The 23,266-nt window shown below is 50.3% G+C and overlaps 1 protein-coding gene across 2 annotated transcripts in view; it reads right to left on the bottom strand.

The window, feature by feature from the left end:
* Positions 1–1,900: 1,900 nt before the first annotated feature.
* Positions 1,901–23,266, bottom strand: part of SYT17 (synaptotagmin 17) — a 34,994-nt gene continuing 13,628 nt past the window's right edge. For both annotated transcript variants that reach the window (XM_069029684.1, XM_069029683.1), the window contains exons 6-8: positions 16,814–16,934; positions 15,978–16,133; positions 1,901–3,048 (exon numbers count right to left, since the gene is read on the bottom strand). In XM_069029684.1, the coding sequence (XP_068885785.1) occupies positions 2,852–3,048; positions 15,978–16,133; positions 16,814–16,934 (474 nt within the window). In that variant the 3' untranslated portion in view covers positions 1,901–2,851. The remainder of the gene's footprint in view (positions 3,049–15,977; positions 16,134–16,813; positions 16,935–23,266) is intronic.

The raw sequence follows: 23,266 nt of genomic DNA, 5'->3' as shown, positions 1-23,266 counted from the left end.
AGACAGTAACTCATTCAATCAACTTTTCTATATTAAGTTTTCTTTGTATTAAATAAAGCCTTCTAAGAACACCCCCCCCGCCCCCTCCCATACATTGATCTGAAATTATTTGGCTCAAGGAAAAGCTGACTGCTACAAAAGACCACTAAAAATGAAGGAACTGGGATTATTAGAAGTCAAGGCATGCCTCCTCCCTTCTTTCCTGTGTGCCATCCTGAGATAAAGCCAGTGTTATAAACAACTTTCAGCAAACTATGGAACAAAAATCTTTGAGCATATTAATCTACTCCCAAAGCACAAATACTCATGTTAAAGAGGGAGCAGAGATCCTGAATACTTTTTATCCTGGTTTCTAACAGCCAGACTCATGGCAGCAGCGTCCCCCCCAGCACAGCTGAGCCCCCCGTGCTGCCCCTGAGCCCCAGCCCTGAGCCTGGCACAGCAGCTGGGCACCAGCTTTGCTCCCAGCCCTGGGACAGCACAAGCACGTTGTGCACGCAGTGCCAGCTGGAGCTGCAGCTGCACTTTGGGTTACCTTCCAACTCCACCAAACATGAGATGTGCTTCACCTGCTGGGTGCAGCCCCAGGAGCACGGCCACCGTTCATCCCTCCTGCTCCTCTCCCTCCCACGCTGTGTTCTGTTTGCTCTGCAGGCCAGCAGCTCCCCAGTATGCTTCTGTTCTGCTCTCACTGACCTTTCCTCTGGGCTCCATCACCAGTCTTTGGTATCCTGTGAACACGACTGTTCCTCCCTGTGGAACAGACACCTCATGACTTCAAGGACAGACTCAGGCAAGAGTGCCTTCTGTTCACATTTTGTCCCCAGTGTTGAGCAAAGCATGTGGCTGGGCTCAGGCCAGCTCTCACGGATGTCCTGAGCTCATTCTGCTGTCCACAGGCCCCACATGGAAGAATATTAATGTCAACCACAGAAATTGCTGAAACCACGGCCCCTTGCCTGAGCCTTCTTGAGTTACGGGAAGAGTTCAGCCTCCTACAGCACGTGTTTGCCCAGGACTCCCTGTGGGGTCCCTCTCCACTGCGACTTTTGATGAGACAAACCAGGAGGAAGCCAGAGAACAGAGATTTGCCATCGACTTTGCTGCAGGAGAGAGAGGAAATTGCACCTTGCAGAGAGGCAGGTTAGAATCCATACCCAGCACACCCCAGCACGCTGCCCAGCCCTGCAGGCACCACTGCCCCGCTGCTGTGTGCTGCTCACACAGAGCAGCTGTGCTGAGAGCAGCAGGGAGCCAGGGGCCATGGGCAAAGTGCTGAAGGGATGCTGATACCGGAGCTACAACACACACCTTCCCTGGAGCAGGAGCACCTGGACAGCAGCAGGGATTATTGACCCACACACTGACACCTGCCAAAACAAGCACTGAGCTTTTGTGGTTTGTGTTTTTTTGGTGTGGTTGGGTTTTCTGTTTTGTTTTGCTTTGGTTTTTAAGACTCACCTGTCCCTAACTGTAGCAGCTAAATAACAAATGGGTGAAATAGGCATATGTATTTTTTTTTTCCTTTTTAAAAATCAAAATATTAAAAGCACAGGAGGTAGTGGGGTTTCCTTTTGGGCGTCATTTAATAAATAGAGGAGGGAGATGAGTGCTGCCCATCCTGCCACATGCCAGCTCTGGAGTTTCACAGGTCCAACCCACAGGGTGTTGGGTGGGCTCAGGCTGGGAACCACCATGGCCAGACCAAGGCATCCAGCTCACTCTCCAGACCAGCCTCCAGCAGCAGGTGCCCAGTTTCTCTCAAACTGCTCCCAGTTCACCTGCAGTGAGTAACAACGGGGTAACTGCCAACACTTTGGCTTTTTTTCTGCCATAAGCATAACTGAAGGAGCTCAACACAAAGGTGAATTCAACAAGTATCACCCCAATCTCTGTGGCACAATTAAATAGAATTTTATTTTCAATAAATATACAATCTGCATCATACCAGACAACACACTGTGGAAAAATAAAATGTGCAGAAGCAACCAACAGGACAGCTTGACCGTAGCTAAGTTCACTTGGTGACCTGAAGAACTACCTGGGTAAACACACACAACACAGAAAGAGCCACTGCAGTCTGTGAGAGAATTAAAATTGTGTTTTCTGGGTCTTCTTAACCGCCAAAGTCCCTGGAGCAGGTTTCTTTTGCACAGCACAGGTTTGAAAGGACACGAGCTGGTTTTCCCAGTACAAACGCTATTGGAAATGTTGATTTTGCTATATCATCACTGAATCTACTACGCACACAGACTGCTATCGAGACTGGCAGGTCACCGCTGCCGGGACACGGGATCCGTCCGACGTGGGGCCCCACGCGCGTCCCGGCACACAAACGCACACACTAACAGCAGCTTAACTCTGCTAAAACTAGTACAAGGACAAAACTGGACTCAGAATCGATTTCACCACAGGTTCTACCATTTAAAAAAATATTCTAGCTTAATTACCACGTTCACCAATGAGAGCACACGGGTACTTTATATCTCCGAGAGGATGAGCCATGGATTTGGACTGGAAGGACGGCAGAGGCAGCTCCCAGCTCCTCTGCCCACTCACCACGGCACGTCCACGCACAGCCCGTGCCGCCCGGCGCCGCGCTCCTCCCGCGGGGTGCAAACAGCTGAGCGGTGCCGGGGGCAAGCAGCCAGAGCTCCGGCCCCAGGGGAACAGCCAGGACCCAGCGGGACATGGCTCACTGAGGCCAGCACGGCCAGTGGGTGCTGGCAGCCGCGTTAATCCGACGGGGCTGCTGTGGGGTGCGTGTAGGGTGTGAGGTGGGGTGTTTCAGTCGTTGGTTTATTTTTTATCTCGTCCGCCTGCTCGGTCCGGCTGCCGTCGGTTTCCCACCTCATGTCACCTCCAGGGAGGCGGGCGAGACGCGGTCGCACTCCTCGCGGGAGCGCAGGCTGTGCCACTGCTCCACGGCCGTGCGGTGCGCGTTCAGCATGCGGCGCCAGTGGTTGGACTCGGGCGCGCCCGTCGAGTACTGCCCGATCACAATTCTCCCAATGAAGTCGTTGCTGCTCTTCACGTTGTGCCCGTACACTGGGGAGAGCAGAAACAGAGAGGGGTCAAGGCAAAAGCACCACTCGTCCACCCAGAGCCCTGCCCCGGGAACCCAAATGTCCTACAAACGTCCGCCCACACCCGGTGCCAGATCCAGCATTTTTGGTATGTAACTCGGCATCTGAAAAATGTTAAACAGGGGCTTGGAAGGAATAAAATAAGCTGTACTACAGCCATATACCATTCAAATAAACAAGACACAAATCCACAGTTACCACGGTATTTAGCATGAATAGGTAAAGTAGAATCATAAAATGATTCGGGTTGGAAGAGACCTCAGAGATCATCCCGTTCCAAACCCTCTGCCACGGGCAGGGACACCTTTCACTGGAGCAGGTTGCTCAAAGTCCTGTCCAGCCTGCCTTGAAGGAGAATTACATCATGTAAAGAAGTGCCAAAAGCTCTGCCTGGGCATCATGAAATCACAAAAGCAGCCCAGCAGCCTGATCCTGGGGAAATGCAGATGATCTCAAACTGTCCCTCCTCCACATGCACATCACACAAACCACTCCAGTGCTAATCAACAGCCTTCCCTGCTTGGAGACAGGAATTACACACATCCAGGCTGTCAGGAGGATGTTTACACAGAAACTGTTTGCCATAATTATCACTGCAGCTACTTGTTAAATGTCCAGGAAAGCAACTGAGGGAGAGACATCAACCCAACACCCTGTCCTTTGGATTAGCCCAGTCTCCTGGAACAAAAGGTCGCAGCCAGCAGCAAACCCTAATGATGGGCCTGATCCCGGGAAAGGCTGAACGCTCCCACCAGACAGGAGCAGGAGCACTTTGTGTGTTGCAAACTGAAGCCCTGCCTCAACTCATTAGGAAGTTGAAACAAAGTCTTTGCAAGCTGAAGCCAGGATATCCACAGGCACTGCCTGGAATATTAAAGATTAAAAAATCTCCTCAGGAAAGAGAGGGATTTTTAAGGACAAATGTCTACAGGAGCTCCAAATCCAGCTGGGCTTGTGCAGCAAGAGCATGTTCAGCCTGGCATAGAGCCCCTGCCAGCAGCACCAGCTCTCCAGGGCTGCTGAAAACCAGCACTGGCAGCAAAACCATGTCTAGGATCCCCCATGGCATCACCCCGATGCTGTGCACAGCCTCACAGGGAAGCAGGACACCGGGCACAACGTGCTCAGCCTCACTTTTGGGCACACACCTTTGTCAAGGCTGTGCATTTCCTATTATAACACCCCCCCCAACTGATTAGCATTACTTTAACCTGTCCCTCTGCCATCTCCACGCTCTGCAAAGGCTGGTTCCTCACCTCTGTACCAGTCTGGGATCTTGCTCTGGGTGACTCAGGCACCACCCGCCAGCGCAATCCTAAAATCAAGCAGTGCCAGGTTACATCTCACTTTATCCCTTCTGACAGCCCTGACACGCACAGTTTATGGGCAGAGATGCTTCTGCTTACCAAATTACCCGTGGGTATTTTAGGTGACAGCAAACCTTCAAATGCCCAAGTAATTTGTACAAATAATTGCTCTAAAAACCTACCCTGCAACTCAGAGCCCTGTAAGTCTATCTTCAAACGACACTTAGAAATGATTTGGGGTTCACCACCCCAGCAGGAAGACTGCACCTCTTCTGCCTGCCACCATCAGTTATCTAGGGCTGGTGCCATCAGGACGTGTTGCCAAGCAAGTGCCCCTGTCAAGGGGCCAGGCTGGTGTTTTATGGGAAGGCCACCTTCTGAGGAGGCAGCGAGGAATTGTAAGCCATCCGTCTCCAAGCAGTACACAGCTTGTCAGGGTTATTAACGAGTTCTCCTACAAGGCAATGGATCACGAGTGTAGCTAGCTATACTAAATGTTTTGCTATGATTTATTAGCCTACAGAAATCAAATACTGTGATGAAACCACGTAAAAATACCCCAAAACCAAAATTTTCAATAGGGTGTTTTTTCCTTTTGTTTTGTTTTGTTTTGTTTTGTTTTGTTTTGGTTTTTTTTGTTTGTTTTTGGGTTTTTTTGTTTTCACTCTTTTTTTCCAGAATTAAAGAAGATGAAGCCTAATCCTGGGAGACAGTACCAAGTAAATTTAAACCAAGAAGTCTTGCAGGCCATCAATTAATCACAGGATAAATTAACAGTGGAGAAGTACCCCAGGCATACTGATTCTTCAAAAATACTCCATGCCAGGACTGTAAAACAAGCAGGTGTGCTATCTAAGAGCACCTGTTATTCTACTGTTGATCCAAGTATTTTGAATTCTTGTAATGCAATTTGCTAATCTCATTGTGTCAGGTAATTAGCATGCTGAGTCCTTTGGGGTATTAATGGGCTAATTATACAAGCATTGTTGCTTCTATCATTAACTACTGTAGATAGCACAGAGACTTATTGCTGAAGAACAGGGAAGACATTTTCCAAGGCCAAATGCTTATTCACACACAGACCATAAGAGGTAGCACTAGACTGACCTCAGGTCTACAAACTCACAGCTTCACCACAGCAGCTTTCTCAAAAGCAGAGAGGTCTTTATGTACCAAAAATTCAGCTTTACCCGTCAGTTCAGAAGCCCTTTAAACTCAAGGACATGCCTCTCTGGGAGGCTAACTGCTGTATTCCACTGCTAAACGCCAGGATTTGCTGAGCAATCTGCTGGTGGCTGAGTTGCACCAAGCTCTGGAACGGGCCTTAGCCGAGAAGGGCTGGAGTTGGCATTCAGAAAATAAACCCGTTCTTTGCTCACACTCAGGAGCCTTTTCCCTGTTGCTGCCACCAGTACTTCCAAGACCAGCTTGGAAAAGAGAACTGGAGGAGCCCACAGGCCCAGGCGAGCAGCTGGAAGCAGAGACTGGTGCTCGCCTCGCCCGGGGCTCCCGTCCTGACACGGAGAGGGGGAGCAGCTCCCCGGTCCTGCGGCTGCAGCGAGCGCTTCTCGAATAGGGGAGGAAGCCTTTCCTGGAGCACCAACAAGCACAGCCACTGCTGCACCGTTTGCACTCGGGTCTGACACTCAGCCTGCTCCACAGCCCTGCAGAAGCGGTACCAGCACTCCTCGGTACAGACCCAGACCCCCGGGGACCCTCACGGACCCCCCGGGACTGCGGGTGCTCAGGCACGACCCCACAACCACAGCTGTGCAAGGCACTCTGCTGCGGGGCTGGCCCTGCCCTGGCTGCAGGGTGACCTCCTGGTGCAGCAGTGCCCGTGGGGAGACCCGGGAGCCCCTGGGAGCAGGAGAGCCCCGCAGAGCTGGGGCAGCAGGTGCAGACAGGAGCCTGCGCCAGAGCCCTCTGCTTCTGCACCCAGATGCACACAGCGGCACACGTACCACGGCTGCATTCCCACCTGCATGGAGCCAGTTCCACACAAACCTTCAGCCGTGGGAGGGGGTTAAAAGCTCCTGCTCGTTCCTTCCAGCTCGTTCCACAACAGGCGAAGGTGGAGAAGCTCCATGGGCAGCAGTAGAGCACTGTGCCACACACTGAGTCCAGCTGTCTCTACAAGTGGACTGTGTTCCCTGATGTCTGAACATCTCCTGACAGAGTCTGAAAGGAGCTCATAGTAAATTTCAGATTGACTTTTCCCTTGGCCACAAAAACAGCGACTCCATGGAGCTGCTCCACAGCAGAAAATTAAGTAATTAACATCTGGGATTTTCAGACTGACCCAGACTCTGGTTATGAACAGGTAGATGCTGCTTTCCATTTAAGAAGCATATTTTCCTGACAGAAACCACACCCCTGAGCTCATGAGCTCTTTTTCCACCATTGCAGTAATTTACACAATAGCAACATCCATTTCTAGACAAACACAGAGCAAAAAGCAATTAAAGAATCAGAGGTCAAACCAATTCATTCTGCAGCTGCTCTTCACTGAGGGACACATTTGGAAACAGAAAGGCTTCTTAAAAAGACATTCTTTATAATAGAAATGCTGAAGTACAGAAGAAAATTGTGTTCACTTATGTCCATTAAAAGGGTCAAATTCTTGAGGACAAGGTACATGATGTAAATAAAACATTTTCATGTGATGGACTTATTGATGCTGTGCTCCTAAATGATCCATATCCAACGGATGGAGGCCTGGGTGCCACATGAAATGTTTCTTTGGGGTAGGGGCCCCTGTACCCCACAGAGGTCCTGCAAAGGAGGGAAGGCTGAGACCCCCAGGCTGGCTGCCTGTCCCTGCAGGGCTGGGGACATGGCCATGCCAGGCACTGCACAGCCCAGAGCTGCTGCCCAGCAGGGCAGCACCTTCCAGGGGATGCAGTGGGCCTTGGAGCTCCAACACCTGGCTCCAGGGACAGCTCCAGCCTGAGCTCTCCCTGTCTCCTACCAACCTCAGTCACGTGGAATCACTTTTTGCCAGTCATCTCTTTTCCACATCACTATGAAATTAAGCCATGGGGCTGCCTGGGCGGCATCAGCCCTGGCACCAGATGCAGCCAAAATGCCTTTTACCTTTCCCTCTCCTTTGCCTCTACACTGAGGCTTGCACACTGAGTAGCTGTGCAGAGCACGACCGCACATCATTGTCATCCATGAGTTATGTGCAACAGTAAAATTGAAGCTGGGATTTCAGAAACTAACTCATCCTTTGATTGAACATACGAGCATCCTTGGAATGCCCAGGGAGGAGCACTAACTCAGACAATTTCCTTAAGCCAACTTGAAGGTTATCAGTCTCATTTACGGGACAGGGACAAGCTTGAGCCTTGCAGCTGGGGCCATGAAACATCTGCATCTCCTGCAAGCCCTGTGCCAGGTGTGCTGAGCAGTTCCTCAGCAGTTCCTCAGCAGTTCCTCAGCAGTTCCTCAGCAGTTCAGGCTGCGCTGCACCTTCCCGCACGGCCACACAGCGCCTCTGCTGCTGCCTCTCCGGGAGGAACAGCAGGGCAATCTCAGCGTTCTGCAGCAGCACAGAGCTCCACCACCAATCATTAACTCTTCTCCAGTCACCTACACCGTCACCTGCAACGCAGTTAGAACCATTTAACTCAGAGAAAAGAAAAAGTTGCAAGAACATGCCCAAGGCTGTACAGAGGCAAGTGAGGGGCAGAGGCCCCCTGAGGACACAGGTCTAATGGGACCATGTGGTCAGTCTGGCAGAAGCACAACCCTGTTGGCACTGACCCATCAACACTTCCTGCACTTCCCATTCAGCCTCAGCACTTGGCAAGGTCTCAGAGAGTGCTCCCTTCACATACCTGCCCGCTCAGGCAGGCAGTGCCTCACCCCAGCCTTGGCAAGTAGGAGCCAGTGGCCAGCACTGCCTCAGCCAGTGGGGCTGAGCTGCCAGGTTAAGTAGGACTGAAAACTGCCTCTGAACTGCTTGACATCAATATTAAAAGGCTGTTTAGCACAAAGAGGAGCTACAAGGAGCAGCAGCAGCCAGGCTAATGATGCACACTGAGAAGGTCACAGGCACGGCCCAAATCCTGCCCCTTGCTCCTCGAGCATGGCTGGTCATATTTAGTGGAGAGGAGAGAAAAGCATGGGAGAAGCTGCCGTGGTTTCCCATTTATCAGTTTAATCTCCATCAGGCTCTGATGTGCACACTGAACTCTCCTTCCTTCCAGCCTTTCCTCTGTGTGACCGCTCCCTGCAGCGGCTGCACCTGCCCAGCTCCAGAGGGAACTGGAACTACTGGAGTACATGGCCACGCACAGACCAGCTCCAGCTGCTGCTCCACGGGAGAGTGCCACCCCACCAGGAGACTCTGGAAACCTCTACAAGGGCAGCCCCTGTGCTCTGCCTGGGGCAGCCAGGGAAGGGGACCCTGCACGTGCACCCCAAACCCGGCATTTCCTGAGTCAGGGTCTGCTCTCAGACAGGGAGAGGAAAGTCCTGCAGCCGACAGCAGGGATCCAGGGTGCAGGGAAAGTGCCAATGAGCGAGTGTGTCTGGCAGAGATCTCCAGGGCATGCAGGGATGACACCTCATGAAATTACCTCATCAGGAGAAACTGGAATTATGGGCTGGATGCATCTATCACAACAGCCCAGAGGATACTGAAAAGGAGTATCTATGGCCGGCTTTTCCCACCTCCAATCCCTCTTTTTTGAAAATTGCATCTTAATTCTCTGCACTATGAGCCCCAAATCCAACAAGGCACACAGATGACCTCGTGCACATTTACACACCTCACAGGGAGAGGCTCCTGCACCAGTGCCATGCAGCACCTGCAAAGGCAGGCAGGGACAGCCATGCAGGGGAGGCAGCCTCTGCCTGCACCATCATCCATCTCCTGTGACAGCCACGGGGCCAGGCACGGGCATTCCACTTCCAGACACTGCCCTGCCGCCCACAGCAGCTCCTGCCACCGAGACTTTTCTTCATTTGATACACAGGCAGATTATGGCCCTGCAAGACGTTTGAACAATTCCTTTCACTACAGCATGAGCCAAACAAGATGAAGGGCTGAGGGCAGGAGAGCCATGGCACTGCTTTAATCAAGGTGCTTGGCAAAAGGAGCAAGCACCCATCATCAGCCTGGAGAAAGGAGGGTTTGCTCCTTTCTTCAGGAGAAAAAGATTCCCAAAAAATTCCAGAGAACTCAAGGACAGGCAGTTTCTGCCACATCTGCTGCAGTACATTTATTAACTAAGTCAGGCCACTTGATGAATTTAATTTTGCCTTCTAAGCAAGCAACAGATCGGATCAGGAAGCATCAGCATCTTGTTGCTCTCACCCTGATTAATGGCATCTCACTCCTCCTCGTTAAAGCCAGTCTGCTGCAAAAAGCCAAATCCATCCCCAGAGCATCTTCCCTGAGTGACCCCAAAACAGGGCTGGGCCTGCAGGACCCCACTCAGCATCTCCACCTGTTGCTCTGCTGTCACCTGCCATGGGGACCAGGAGCCACAGAGGGGGACTGAGAATGGAGAGCAGTGGGGCCCTTCCTCCTCCCAGAGGGGATTTGCACATCGTACCCGCTGTGAAGAGGCTCTGCCAGGCAGGCTGGGCTCCAGAGCTCGCCCCTGCCAGCACAGCTCCCCGAGCCCCTCTCCCAGGGTCCTCACAGGACCTGCTGGGCCCCCTCGAGTGGCCACCGGCCCTGGAGCAAGGGCTGGCAGGGCAGGAGGCACCAGCCAGGAGCTCACTGCTCCCCCGGACCTGGGCATGGACCATATGGTGTCTGCTGCATAAATGAATGAAGTGTTTTATAATGCCAGACACAAAGGCCAAATTCTGATCCAAGTTAAACAGGTATAAATCCCCAGAAAACACTGTGCTGACATCAGTGGGTTTTTCCATTTTTTCTCATTTGGCTAAGATAGGATTACACAGGCTTAATCAGGGATTAGATTTTGCTTCTCATCTCCAGATATGGGAAATACACAGACAGTCCAATACTTCCAAAAGACACAAGATGACAAGAAACAATTTTCTAGCAATGAGTTGCCTAATTATCTGTCCATCTAAGAGAGTTATGGTGCCCAACCTGATAGTATTTCAAAACAGAAACCACTTCCTCCTCCTTCATTCCAGCATGGGAAAAAAACAGTTTAATTTGACTCGTATATTAGAGAAGATTTCTTCCCTATATCTGTCTGCAAAAGAAAAAGTGTCTGAATGTTTGTTGGGTTTTCTTGTGGGAAAGCAAAAGCAATAGGAGAAAGGAGAGATGAGCAAGTCAAATGCAGATGTGTGATGTCTCCAGACACAAGGTGGTTTCCATCCCTGCAAACAGCATCTAGAGATGATGCTGGTATCTCAAGGTCACACTTCCACAAAGCCAGGGAGACCAAAATTCAGATATATTTCTGGAGAAGCCTCAGGACAAAAAACTTTATCAACCTTCAACCTGCTCAGCTAATTGGGACATTAGGAAATCAGTCTGTTAATTAAAAAAATACCACTGAAAAGCCTCACTATCTCTGCATCCTGTTGAAACAGGCAGCATTGCTTCAAAAAGAAAACATTTCAGTGAAAGCAACCCAAACCCAGAACTACACCATTATCAATATTTTGATACCAACAATTACTTTTTTTTCCCCCTTTAGAAATACAAACATCATTAAATGGTCCCCACACTTTCCTAAAGGCCAGGGGGAAATGAGCCAACAGAGGAACCAGGTATATTGCTACTGAACAGCAATCTGTTACTTTAATCAAGGACTGCCTATTAACTGGAAGTTAATTAGAGCTCTGGGATAAAGCATTAAAGTTATCCAGGGGTCTGAAGACACGTGCTGTTACAGCACTTGGGGCACAGAGGTGGCTGATGGCATTGCCAGGGCCCCTCTGCTGCAGCCACTGAAACCACAGGTACAGGTCTGCAAAGTCTCAACACTCTCTCAGAACAAAATTACACCAAAAAAAAATAAAATGGAAAAACTGGTTCTAAGTCTTTACAGAAAACAGAGACATTGTCAATTTTTAAAACACCTTGAGAAGTGAAGAGTACCACAAAATCCTACCAGGAGTGCCCCTGAGCTGCACCCTCAGCCAGGACTGGCTGGGAAGTTCTCACCCGTGAAGGTCCCACACGAATCGAGGCCAATCTCCCCATCAGCAAGCACACCCTGGCCCAGCCTGCTTCCCTCTCCCAGGCAGAGCATCCTGCCCTGCAGAGCCATGGCCACCTTCCACACAGGAAGGGAGCAGTGGGATGAGCCCCACCCCTGCTCTCCACCAGACACCACCAGCCCCAGCTCTGCCCCAGCTCCAGCTACACTCTCAGCCAGGTCAGAAGGCAAAGCAGAGCTTCCCCTCTACAATTGCACAGACAGTACCCAGAGCATGAAGATGATTTCTCCCTCTTTGGGGACTCTGCTTGTGTCACAAGCCCTAAAGATCCTGCCATGCAAACATGTCCAAGAGCTTATTCAACTGGAGAAAGACACACAGTCACCACAAGGACCTTGGGGAGACAAATATCCCCTCACTGTGAGTACTGAAGGTTGTCTTTTTTATGGTAAGTGATGAAAAGATGCTAAGGAGTCCCCAAGACACAGTTTTCCCTGGAGTGCTGGTGGTTTTTATTGGGCCATCTGGGCTTTACTGCAGTGCAAACAGCATTACTGACGATTGTTATTAACAACGTTATAATCATTAACAAAATGCTGCAGTGCTCAGGTTTCAGGTGTTGTCTGCCTTCCTGCTGCACAGGCCCAGCTTTCTGATGGTTAGGCTGAGATTTGGAGGACAGACCAAAACCCCTCAGTGGGGAGAGCACAGCGTCTCCGGGTGCCTCCCAAGCATCCGGCCCTCCCAAGCACAGAACCTGCACTTGCATCTCAAATATTCTTTTTTCTTCTTGGAAATGACCTTGGGCAGCAGCTGCTGTCAGGGCAAACTCCACCTTCCCCCCTTGCCATCAGCCAGAGTAACACCTTTGTTCACAGTTGCACATGGTTAGGAGAACAGCCTGCCTTCCAGAGCCTGCCCCATTTCTCTGCAGGAGCTGAGCCCATGACTTGCCTGCTCTCAAGCAGAATTTGGCACATGGGGCATTGTGTCAGGTTGCAAAAAAACCCCAGAAAGTGGAAAAAAGAACCACCCAAACCAGTGCATTTCTTTTACATTATGTATGTGGCTGCTCATTACCCAGACAACATGTTTGATGAAATAAATGAAAATCAAACATCCTCTCCACCAGCTGTTGCCTCACTCATCATCTTTTTTTTTTTTGGTCAGGACATTAGACTTGTTATGAGTATTAGTGGCTTTCCTGGTTTCAGCCTCTTTTGGGGAGAAGCTGTGAACAGACAATACTTGCAGCAGCAATCCTGACTCTGGGTGCCTTTTCCTGGAGAGGACATTTCAACCAGAGCTCATCCCACCTCATTTCAGGCACTGACCTGGGACATGGGACTTAGTGACAGCTCCAGTAAGCATCTGAGGAAGGAGCAGAGGGGAAGAGGAAGACAGCTTGTACAAGGTGTCCTGCACCAGTGTGGAAGGAGAAGCATTTTGGTCTGTAAATGCCAATAATTTACAGTATTGACTCCTTGTATGCCTAAGGAGGAGGAAAGATCAAAGACCAGCCCAATCACCCCCTCCTCCAATCCTGGCTAACGCAGAGCTCTCCCTGTGCCCATCCTCTTGGAGGCACCCAGGGCCCCTCTCCAAACCCAGCTGTGCTTCAGCCCTGAGTTTGCTCTGGAGTTCAGCTCTCCAGAGCACCACCAGGAAAGCAGGGATGGTGCTTTACCATGTCCTCAATGTTTGCCCACACAATCCTTGCTAAATCACAGCAAAACAGTGGAGAAGCCCATACCAGAATGCACTAAACACAGCTTGATTCAAGATGCACGGGAGAAAAACACACAGGGGGGAAAACAAAATTAATCTTACTTTGTCTGGATAGGGCCTTACTTTGCAGTGTGGCACCAGCCCCACTGGGAGCCAGGAGCCCCAGCTGATGGGAACTGGCAGAGTTCCAGGGCTTTCCAGTGAAGCCAAGCCAATGTAAAGACAGCTGCAGACTGGGTCCAAAATATGAAGCCACAATAAAGGTTCCTTTAAATTATTGAAGACATACTCACTTCTGGCTCCCATGACTGCTTTCACAGCTCTCTCTCTCCATTCAAAGCATCATCACCCACCCTTCAAGCAGGATTATTTTGCTTTTCAATTGGACTTTGACTCAACAGCAAATTTAATTAACTGACCTAATGGACTAGAGCTGTGGATTAGAAGAGGAAAGAAATAAAAAACAATTCCAAACGAAACACACAACAGAAAGAACCACCACTGCAGCAAAAAAGAACCCCAAAGCACCTAAGTTAAAAAAACCAGCAAAACAAAACGACGCCCCTGCTATGGAGAGATGCAAAATAGAGATCCTCACATTGCAAGATACCCAAGCTGCCAAGCATTTGTTCTTGATTATCTTTTAACAGAAGATCCCAAAGCCCTTCATGAGTCCTTAAGCTGCATAATACTGTTAGGTGCCAAGGAACTCTGTGGGGAACACCACAACCCCCTTCCCAGAACTTCAGATACTCCTTTAAGCAGAACCCCACAGATGCACACAGGAATAAAACATGCCTCCACCAACATCAGGAGCAAATCTGTCACTTGGACGAGCACTGAATGCGGCTCAGCATCCTCACCAGCACCACCACGTCCCCTGAGCCAGAGTCCTCATGACAAACAGTGCAGGCACTGAGCCAGCAGAAGGCTGTGCACACATGACCAGCACCCCTGGCTCCAGCTCTCTGTTGGCTACACAAACCACACATCTCACACCAGAGTGTCCCAGGCACAGCAGAAGCAGCAGCTCAGGGAGCCCAGGCTGCACCTCACCCTTCAGTCCAAGGGCAGCAGGGCAGCCTGGCCCCCCTGCTCCCCCCAAAGCTCTGCACGTTCCTTCCCAGCTTTGGAGCTGCTGGGGACATTTCTGGCCTGGGATTATTCATTGCAACGTTCAAAGCAAGCAGTGTGTCACTTAGAAAATGCAGCCCCACTTGTGAGGCTCAGTGCTGAAATCTGACTGCGTGACACAGGGTGATGGATCAGCCAACCTCCCATTGGCTCATTTGGGAATACATCCCTTTGCACAGAAAAAAAAATACTCAGAGACCCACTCATTAACCCTAAGTTCATTCACTGTGGTGAGGAGCAGCGTGCTCCCTCACCCTCCCAACTGCACAGAGCTGCTACTCTGTTTGCCTCTTCTGCTTCCAGCAGGAAGAGGGGAAAACAAAGAATCACAACATCACCTGATGGAAGCTTCCAGGAACAAATTCATCACTGCACATGCAAGGTACAGTCAGGGTGACATGCATGCAAAGCAGTGATTAATTACAGGTGTTTTGCTGAGGAAATTTCTGAGCACGAAGGGCAAAATTTAAATTGCTGATCAGCATCACTTTTTGTTATAACATGTTTGAAAACAAACTGATGGGTTGGAATAAGCCTCCTTGAACCAGCTTTGACACCTGTATCTTCCATATAAAAAGTAAAATTAAAAAATCCTTCCATCATCCTTTCAGAAGCAAAACCCTTTCTCTTCATCAAAAAAAAGAAAGGTGGGTAATGGGTGGAAAGTTGTCAAAAAAAGTGTTTGTGAAGCGTGAGAGCCCAAGGTGGCAGAAGAGTGTGGGTCCCAGCCCCTCTGAGCCTGCTCCTGATGGTGCCCAAGCTCCACAGGGTGGGTGAAGTCATAGTGTGGGAGGGAACCCCACCCTTCACGGGGTCCCTGCTCAAGACTTTTATGGTGGGAAATGGCAGAGAAAGCCACCAGCCTCAGCAGGTCCCTGGCCCAGGACTGTAGCCCAAGCAGGGAGCATCCCTGTGCTCTGCCCCTCCTGCTCCCAGCAGCAAGGCTCTACTGCCTGTCTTCATGCCTCAGGAACAAAAACAGGAGATTCAGAAACTGCTTGTAAATAAAAATTCCTGTCCCAGCCAAGCATCTCCAGAGGTGAGCTCTGGGACTGCTCGTGGCCCCCAGGCTCTGTGGTCTGTATCTGGGTCCATCTCAGCCGTGCCACGCAGGGCTTGGCACCGAGTCCCAGCCTTTTAGAAACAAAGGCATGAGCAAACCCTGCTCACAGAACGGGTGAGGTCAATGTGGAACACCTCTAGCTGCATCCTCTCACCAGCAAACCACGTCAAGTACCACAAGTGCCTGGGCTCAGGGATCATTCACTGCTGTCTTCTCATTCTTCTCAGGTTTGACTTTATGCCCAGGCTGGTTGCCACTGAGAAGGGCAATTACTGCTCCACCTCTTCCTCTGCACAGAAGCACTTCAAAGGGGACCAGGTAAGCACAGACCGACTCCCAGCCAATTCAGCTGTTGGGTGGCAGTGCTGGGGACAGCTTCTGCAGAGGACAGAGTGCTGATAAAGCTTCCCTGGAGACCCCAGTGATGGCCACCCCGTGTAGGGTGGGACAAGCAGTGTCCTGCACAGGCTCACCTGCACACCCACAGCTGCTGCTTTGTTCACCTCAGAGCCAACCGCGACCGTGCCAGGCCGGTACCACCACCACAGTTACCTGTGAACACCAGGCTGGCATTCTCCAGCTCTTCCTGGGGAACCTTGAAGCTGAAGGACTCATTGTAGAAGGGATCTATCGTGCCCCGCATGCAGGAGGTCTTCTTGGTTTTTGTTAATTTTAATCCGTGAACAAGCTGAATTTTCACAAAGGGATCTGGCAAAAAGCACAAAGCACAGGCTCTGTGTTATGGGGATCGTGATGCAGCACCCCTGTTCATGAGGGCTGGGCACCACAGGGATGGACTGTGCTGGGAAGTAGCCTTTGGAAGTGCCTGGGACTTGTACCCCCCCCCTCCCCCGCTTCCACAGATTTGCAGCGGGGACAAAAGTCAGGCAGCTGGGTTAAAAACAGTCCCTGCCAAAACCACAGTTAATGCCAGCCTTGACAGAGACCAAGCATGCTGCTCTTTTTGGAAAATGCCAATGTTCTGGCAGCAGCAGAGGCTGGGGCAGGGAGCATGGGAAAACCCCCTGAGGACACGGGCACAAAGCAGTTCCCAGCCAGAGTGCCCAGAGTCAGCAGGGAGCAATGCCCAGGGGCTGCCTTACAGAACACAGCACAGGGAGATCAAAGCCCCTGGTTCCTCACCTCAGCCTGGCTCAGAGATTTTGACATTAAATTTGGCAAACCCTCCACTGTGTCTCAGGGTAAGTGTTCCAAATACTTTAATTTATTGTTGGCTATACATACAAGATGGACATCCAGAGCCTTGTATTAATGGGAACTGAGCACCAAATCCCCCTGGGTCCCCCACAAATTGCAGCCTCACTGATCTGCTTTAAAGGCACATATTCTCTGTGCATGAGTAATGTGAGAAATGCACTGCCCTTTACCTGAACCTTGGCTCATGTCTGTCTGAAGAAGCTGTTTTGCTCTAATGATGTCCACGTTCAGTCTTCCTGCACTTGGTAGGTAGTTTAGTGACAATAGCAGCTCTCCCAGCTCCACTTCATTCTGCAGGGAAAAGAGAATGTGGAAATTTAGAACAGAGCTCGGAGGGGAAGAGAAGGGAGAGAAATTAAATAAATCCCATTTGTCTAAGTGCCTGAAAAATGAATTTTAGTCACGCTCTGAACTGCAACTAAGAACCATCTGGTGGTACCTCGTGCTAAAGCAGAAACAGGAAAGAAACTATCCCCAAATGAAGATCTTTCTGTAATCACAGATCCCTCACCAGCTCCCCAGCAGCCGTGCAAAGAGGACCTATAAGGAGGCAGAGGTACAAGGTCAGCAGCTTCCAGCAGCTCCATTTTTAATGGTTCCAGGTAGTTCTGGTCTTAGCAATGTGCAGAACACAGACCCAGTGGAGAAGACATTCTCCTTCCTCCCCAGCCCCCATGGACCACAGCAGCCACTTGGGAAGTTCTGGCATGCAGGGGTTAATGCATCCCTGGGTCACAGCAAGGCAGTTCAGAGGAGACCATCCCTTGCCACCAGAGACTGTGGCACAGCATAACTGTGCCCTTGCTGCTCACCAGCCTGCACCATGGCCACAGCTCCACACCAACATAGCTGTTCAGCCGTGATTTCTGTTCCTTTTACTTAATGATGCTTAAAACTAGTAATTAAAGAGCTGGAGAGCTCACATCGCTGCTCCTCAGATGTGAGTGTTTAAAATAACCTCTCCCCCCTTGCATGACCTGGCTCTGAGAGGCTCTTACTGTCAGATGCAAAATACACACACTGAGCTACTCTGGAGACAGAAAACACACCAGCCAGGCCAGGCAGGGCATCACCCATCTGCCTGGTGTCAGGTCCACACAGGAGTGTAGGGCTAGTGCTTCATCCCAACAGTCAAACAGTCCAAAGCCAACCTAGATCAGGTGCCAGAGCCCATTCCCAAGAGGAAAGGAGCTGCAGTGGTACTGCAATCCTAAGAAAAGGCTTAAGTATCTTTACTGATGCTCCAAATACTAGATTACAGGAACCAGAGACTAAAGGGCTGGGTAGACAGTAAAGGAAAAGGCTCTCAGAAGAGTCACAGCCTGAACTAACCCAAAGAACCAGGTTCATCAGCAGATGGGCCAGCACACGAGGCACAATCCCTGGCAAACACATCAGTGGCTCAGGGAAACTGAGGCTGGGGCTGCTGGGAAACCCAACCAGGAAAAGCATCTGATTTCTTACCCCGATTCCTTTTGTCACAGCACCTTGTGGGTCACACTGTGGGGCAGTATTGTGACTACACAGCGCCCACACTCACATTTACCACATGCATTTTCTTTTGTTGCTACAGTACTTTTGCTTCACTGGGAAGGCACTTCTCTTCCATCAGCCTGGGCCAGCTCCCACATCACAGTGCTGCTCCATATGTGATGTTTTAAGTTCTTTCCATCAGAAAGCCACTGCCCAACACAAGCCTGACCCAATATGCACACAGTACTCACAACTCTGGCGAGGCCAACCCATACCTACATACACTGTGGTGCCCTGTGGTTGCACAGCATAAGGATCTAAGAGACTCACATCTAAGGTGGTCTAAACACCATCTAATTAATTTAAGCTATCATCTTTCATTTGATTTTGCCCAGAAATGCTCCTCTCAGGTCTGCAGCTGGAACAGCCTGCAGACACGTTTATCATCAAGAACAGTCAGTGACTTTTAATGCAGTTACCAGTTCAGGATGGAAGCATCACAGAGCCCACACCACCACCCTCAGCAGGAGCCACATCAGGTGGCCCTCAACCACAGCTCATTTTTTTATCATATCAACGACATTTTTAACAGACCCAGTCCTACTTCCACTTGCATTCACTGCCAGTCAGGTTCCATTCAGGCTTAAATTCCTAGAAGTTCAGGTGCATTTGGACAGTGCAAATTAGGAAACTGATCAGTGATTTTATTACCTGCTGGGGAGAGACAAACAGCTCCAGCTGCAAATACCAAACTTCTGACACAGCCAGGTGGCAGGCTGGCACGGAACAGTGATGTAGGACCTTTCCAGTCACCTCAGGCTTACAGTGGTGAAAATCCACATTAACATTTGGGATAATTACTTCTGGAGTTGTCCATTGATGGAAGCTGTAGACCTTATCCAAGAACTGCAGGCAATAAGGCATTTCCCTGGGCTAGAGAAGAGCCATGAAGCTCACCAAGGGAAGGCAGATCTCCATGCTTCCAGTTTATTTGCATTTACACTGCATTTAAAAGAAAAAAAGCCCGGTGTTGTGCACTGACAGTGTCAGGCTGGATCTGTAACACTCACTGAGGCACTGGCAGGAGAACCATGTCCCATCACCCCTGCAGAGATTATGGAAGGAGCCACTGTAGTGTAACCATCACACTGCTGCCTAACCCACCCAGCCTTCCACAAGTAAAGGCAGGACCTAATTTTCTGCAGGGCCTAACCTAAAAGGGATATCGGCACCTCTAGAAAAATATTTTTGGCTATCTAGGCTTAAATTTGAGTAAGGAGAGATGTAAAATGCTATATTCTATAAGTGTGATCCACCAAAGGCAGCAGGCAGACTGTCAACAGCTTTAATCAAGTCTCAGATCCAGCCCAATCTCCCAAATCTCAAAGCATCTTCTGCCCCTTCATGCTTCTGAAGAGTGCCCACATTTGTGTTAATTATTTTGGGGGAAGGAACACACAGCCCCTGCCTCAAAGGCCCCGGCAGGATGGGTGCGCTCAGAGCCAGCAGGGCAGAGCAGCCCCGGCGCGGGCAGAGCACCGGCAGCGTCTGCAGCCGTGCCGGGAGGTGTTGGCAGAAGGAAGCCCCGGTTCCCGGGCAGCTCAGCTCCCCGGACAAGTGACTCAGCCTTTCCAGGGCACTGAATGCCAGCAGCCAGCTGCCTCTGCTACTATACACGCATTACTTCTAGCTTGGCCACGAGGATCTGGGAAACGTGCTTCAAATGCTGCCCGCTGCCTCAGGGGATGTCAAACGCCCAGCAAAATGAATCGGTGGCTGACAGTCAGCACACGTCAGGCTGGCACTGCCCCGCCGTGCCGTACCACGCTCACCACCTTCCTCCTGGGCTTCAGTCACCTGCCATAATTAGCAAACAAGGAAAGAATTCACGGGCTGCTCCGAGAAGCAGGAGGTGCAAGGCAGGAGGCTTTAGTTCCCTGTGCTTTTGCCAACAAGCTCATGCCATGGCTCCCTTTGCTGATGTGACAGTGCTGCCCACCCACAGCTTGGAAACACTCTGTGCTGCCAGAACCAGCGACCCCCGAGCCCAGCCCCTCGTTCAGAGGCATCCTGTGCAGGCACAGGAGCATCGCCCTTGCTCTGTCCCACACCGGAGCATCCCCAGAGCTCAGGCTCGTGCAGGGGCTGGGCTGAGAAGAGGGGATGTGATTCCTGCACGAGAGGTGCCATGGGCACACTGCTCACCGTAGGGCAAGAAGTGCCTGGATTCTACACTTCCCAGGTCTTTTCATCAGGAAACTACAGCGCTGTTGGGTTTGCCTCCAATGTTTGGCTCACGGCAGCAGCGTGCAGAGGTGCCCCTGCTAAGGCATCAGTGCAGCTGCCATTATTATGCTGATGACGCTTCGTGCCCAGATCCCAGATGACCCTGGAAAAGCAATTTCCTGTTTGATGAGATGCCGGAGTGACACCAAGTCTGGGATGTCTGAGACTCTCCTGAAGCTCTGATTAACATTTCACTCCCGGCTGTATTACACTGCCAGGTTGGATTTGCAGCCTTGGGCTTGCCTGCGATCCAGAACCTTCTCCAGTTACTGCCTGGGCTGAACCCAGAAATTTTGAACCAGAACTTTTTCTGCTCTTTTATGTCATCTCTGAAACACAAAGAGGCTCCCTCAAAGGAAGACGAGCTTTTAATTAATACCATTTGCACATCTTGCTTGGACCAGGTAATTCCTTCCTCACAGCTTCCCCCCCGACTGTTCTTTGTGCATTGCTACAACACCAGCAAAATCCTGCAGCTGAAACCCTTCCCAACAGGAACCAGAGCACATTACATCAGCACAGACATCTATGCATCGCTCCTAATGAAGTTTCAGATTGATTTTCCTCCTCAAGGTTATCTGTGTTGGTACCTCCAGGCACATTAGAAAACCGATGGTTTAGAACAGTTTGCTCTAACAGGCTTTCTGCAGCATCCTGTGACACAGCCATTGTTTTGGGAGAGTCGAGCTATTAAGGACCAGAACCTGAGAAAAAATACCCTTACCAATGAATAGGAGCAGTGTTTCCTACATAACAGACACCAGCTGGATGTATGATGGAGAGTGTCACAAAATCCCTTTGAAGTCTCACTGTCTTTGCATCAGTTTGGATGGCCATGAGAAAACCTCTATTGTGCAAAAAGCTTTGGGAAGAAGATACCCCATGGAGAGGCCCTGGAACACCACCAGCCTCTCCTCTGGGCTCCTCCTCAGCAAAATACACCCCACAGCATCCCAGTCCTCTGCAGGAAGGGCAAGGAGTGAACAGCACTGAGGGGAAATGATGAGGTGACCAAGAACACAGATAAGGATAAAGAGAAAACAATCAAGAAGAAAAAATTTTCAGTGCTGCAGCTTTAAAGACAGGAAAGGGGGGGAAAAAACACTGAAATGGAACTGGGGAAAAATAAACATGCAGAGTGAAAGAAAAGAAGATAGTAGAACAACACAAGCCAAAGTATGAAAACAAACCACAGGTTAAGTGCTAAAAATGTTGTTATCCTGATGGACAAGCATCCATCACAGCATCCCAGCACAGTTCCAACTCCAGAGACCTGCAGGGTGGGTGTATCCTGCCCTCTGCCAGGCTTTCCCCAGGGCATCTCCTCCACTGGCCACAGGTAAATCCCTTCCAGGGTGTTTTTAACATCCTGTGCTGAGCAAACACAGCCCCATGTAACCATCTCGTACCATCTTGAACATCACAACTGACAGGTCGTTCTAGTGCACTCATAGTATGAAGTTAAAAAAGCAAGTCCAATCCATACTCCCTCTACTATAAAAATGACTTAATTTGAGGGAAGAAGGAATTTCATGCTATTTACCCACCACAACTAGACAGGTTTTTTTTTCTTTTGCAGAATGATCTCCAAGCTCTCATTACTGCTGGTCTAAAACATTTATTCCTGCCCACTCAAATCTGCCAAAAGAGAAATGAATCATATGTCAATAAAACTTGGGGTCCTGAACATGTGCTTCAGAATTAGTTTTAGCGGTGAAATATGTGAATCTGAGCCCAGCTACAGCAAGGCCTGCCAACTTCATTCATGCTAATTAAGTGAAGCCACACACATTTCAGGGGATATTTAAGGAGTGCAGAGTGTTCCTACGGGGACTGGACTCAAGAGCCTTTCCATGAGCAGCTACCACGCTTCAGAAAGGCATTAATTACCCTGCAAGAGAAAGCCTCCCAGAACTACCAAGGATGAAGGATTTGGCAATACCTGGCATTTTCTATAAGGAATAAGTCCTTCTGCTTAGCTGCTGGTTCTGATGATGCATCGGGTGGCAGCTCCCTCGTGCCTCCGCTTTGGGCTCGATCCCCCTGAGCACCGAGTGCGTGATCCAAGCTCAGAAAGTGCTGATGGGCAGGTACAATCTTCTGCCTGAGGCTTGGCACCGAGGAGTTTGTTGCACTGGTTCCTCGGGCTGAGAGGACAGCCCGCTGCTCAGCCGTACTCAGGTTCTCTGGCCACCCAGTGCTGCTGGCAGCAGCAGGACAGAGCTGCACGGCCGCCTCGTCACACCCAGGGAAAGTGCTCGGCTTGCTCACTCACAAGCAGCCCCGTGAGCTGGTAATGAAGATACTCCTCCAGTAAAGAGGAGCTCTACATCCCATCCACAGGCCTAAGGAGCTGATCTTGGTCCAGCTCGCAGTGGAGCCAGCAGAGCTGTTGGCTGTAGAAGCTGGACCATGCCTCACCTGGGAGAAGCTCGCTGTCCCTGCTGACACTGCACACACCAGAAGATTCCTGGCTTTCCCCACCTTTCGCAGCTCACTGGGGCTGGCACAGCCCTGTACTAGGGCAGGGTTCCAGCTTTGGGATGAGGGAACTCAGTGTGATGGCAGGACAAGGACTCGGCCCCTGACTTTATCAGCACACTCTGTGGCTTCCAGGTGGAGACAGCAAGTGCAAAACAGACGTTCATCTTAACTCTTGTCATTTGGCCACTTTCTCTGCTCTGCCACAAAGCCTGCCACCCTCCCACTCCCACCAATCTGAAGACAAAACTTCTCCACAGCTCCTGCCATCTGGATTCACTTTCCTCCATCTCTCTCCAGCTCATGATGTTTCTGCCTACAAATTCCAGTCTAAAAAAAAAAAAAAAATTCACGTATTTCGTGTCTTTCATCTTCACATATCA

The sequence above is a fragment of the Aphelocoma coerulescens genome, chromosome 14 (assembly GCF_041296385.1).
Source record: "Aphelocoma coerulescens isolate FSJ_1873_10779 chromosome 14, UR_Acoe_1.0, whole genome shotgun sequence".
Classification (NCBI taxonomy): domain Eukaryota; kingdom Metazoa; phylum Chordata; class Aves; order Passeriformes; family Corvidae; genus Aphelocoma; species Aphelocoma coerulescens.
The sequence above is the reverse complement of the archived record's forward strand: the minus strand, read 5'-3'. Positions and strand labels throughout refer to the sequence as shown.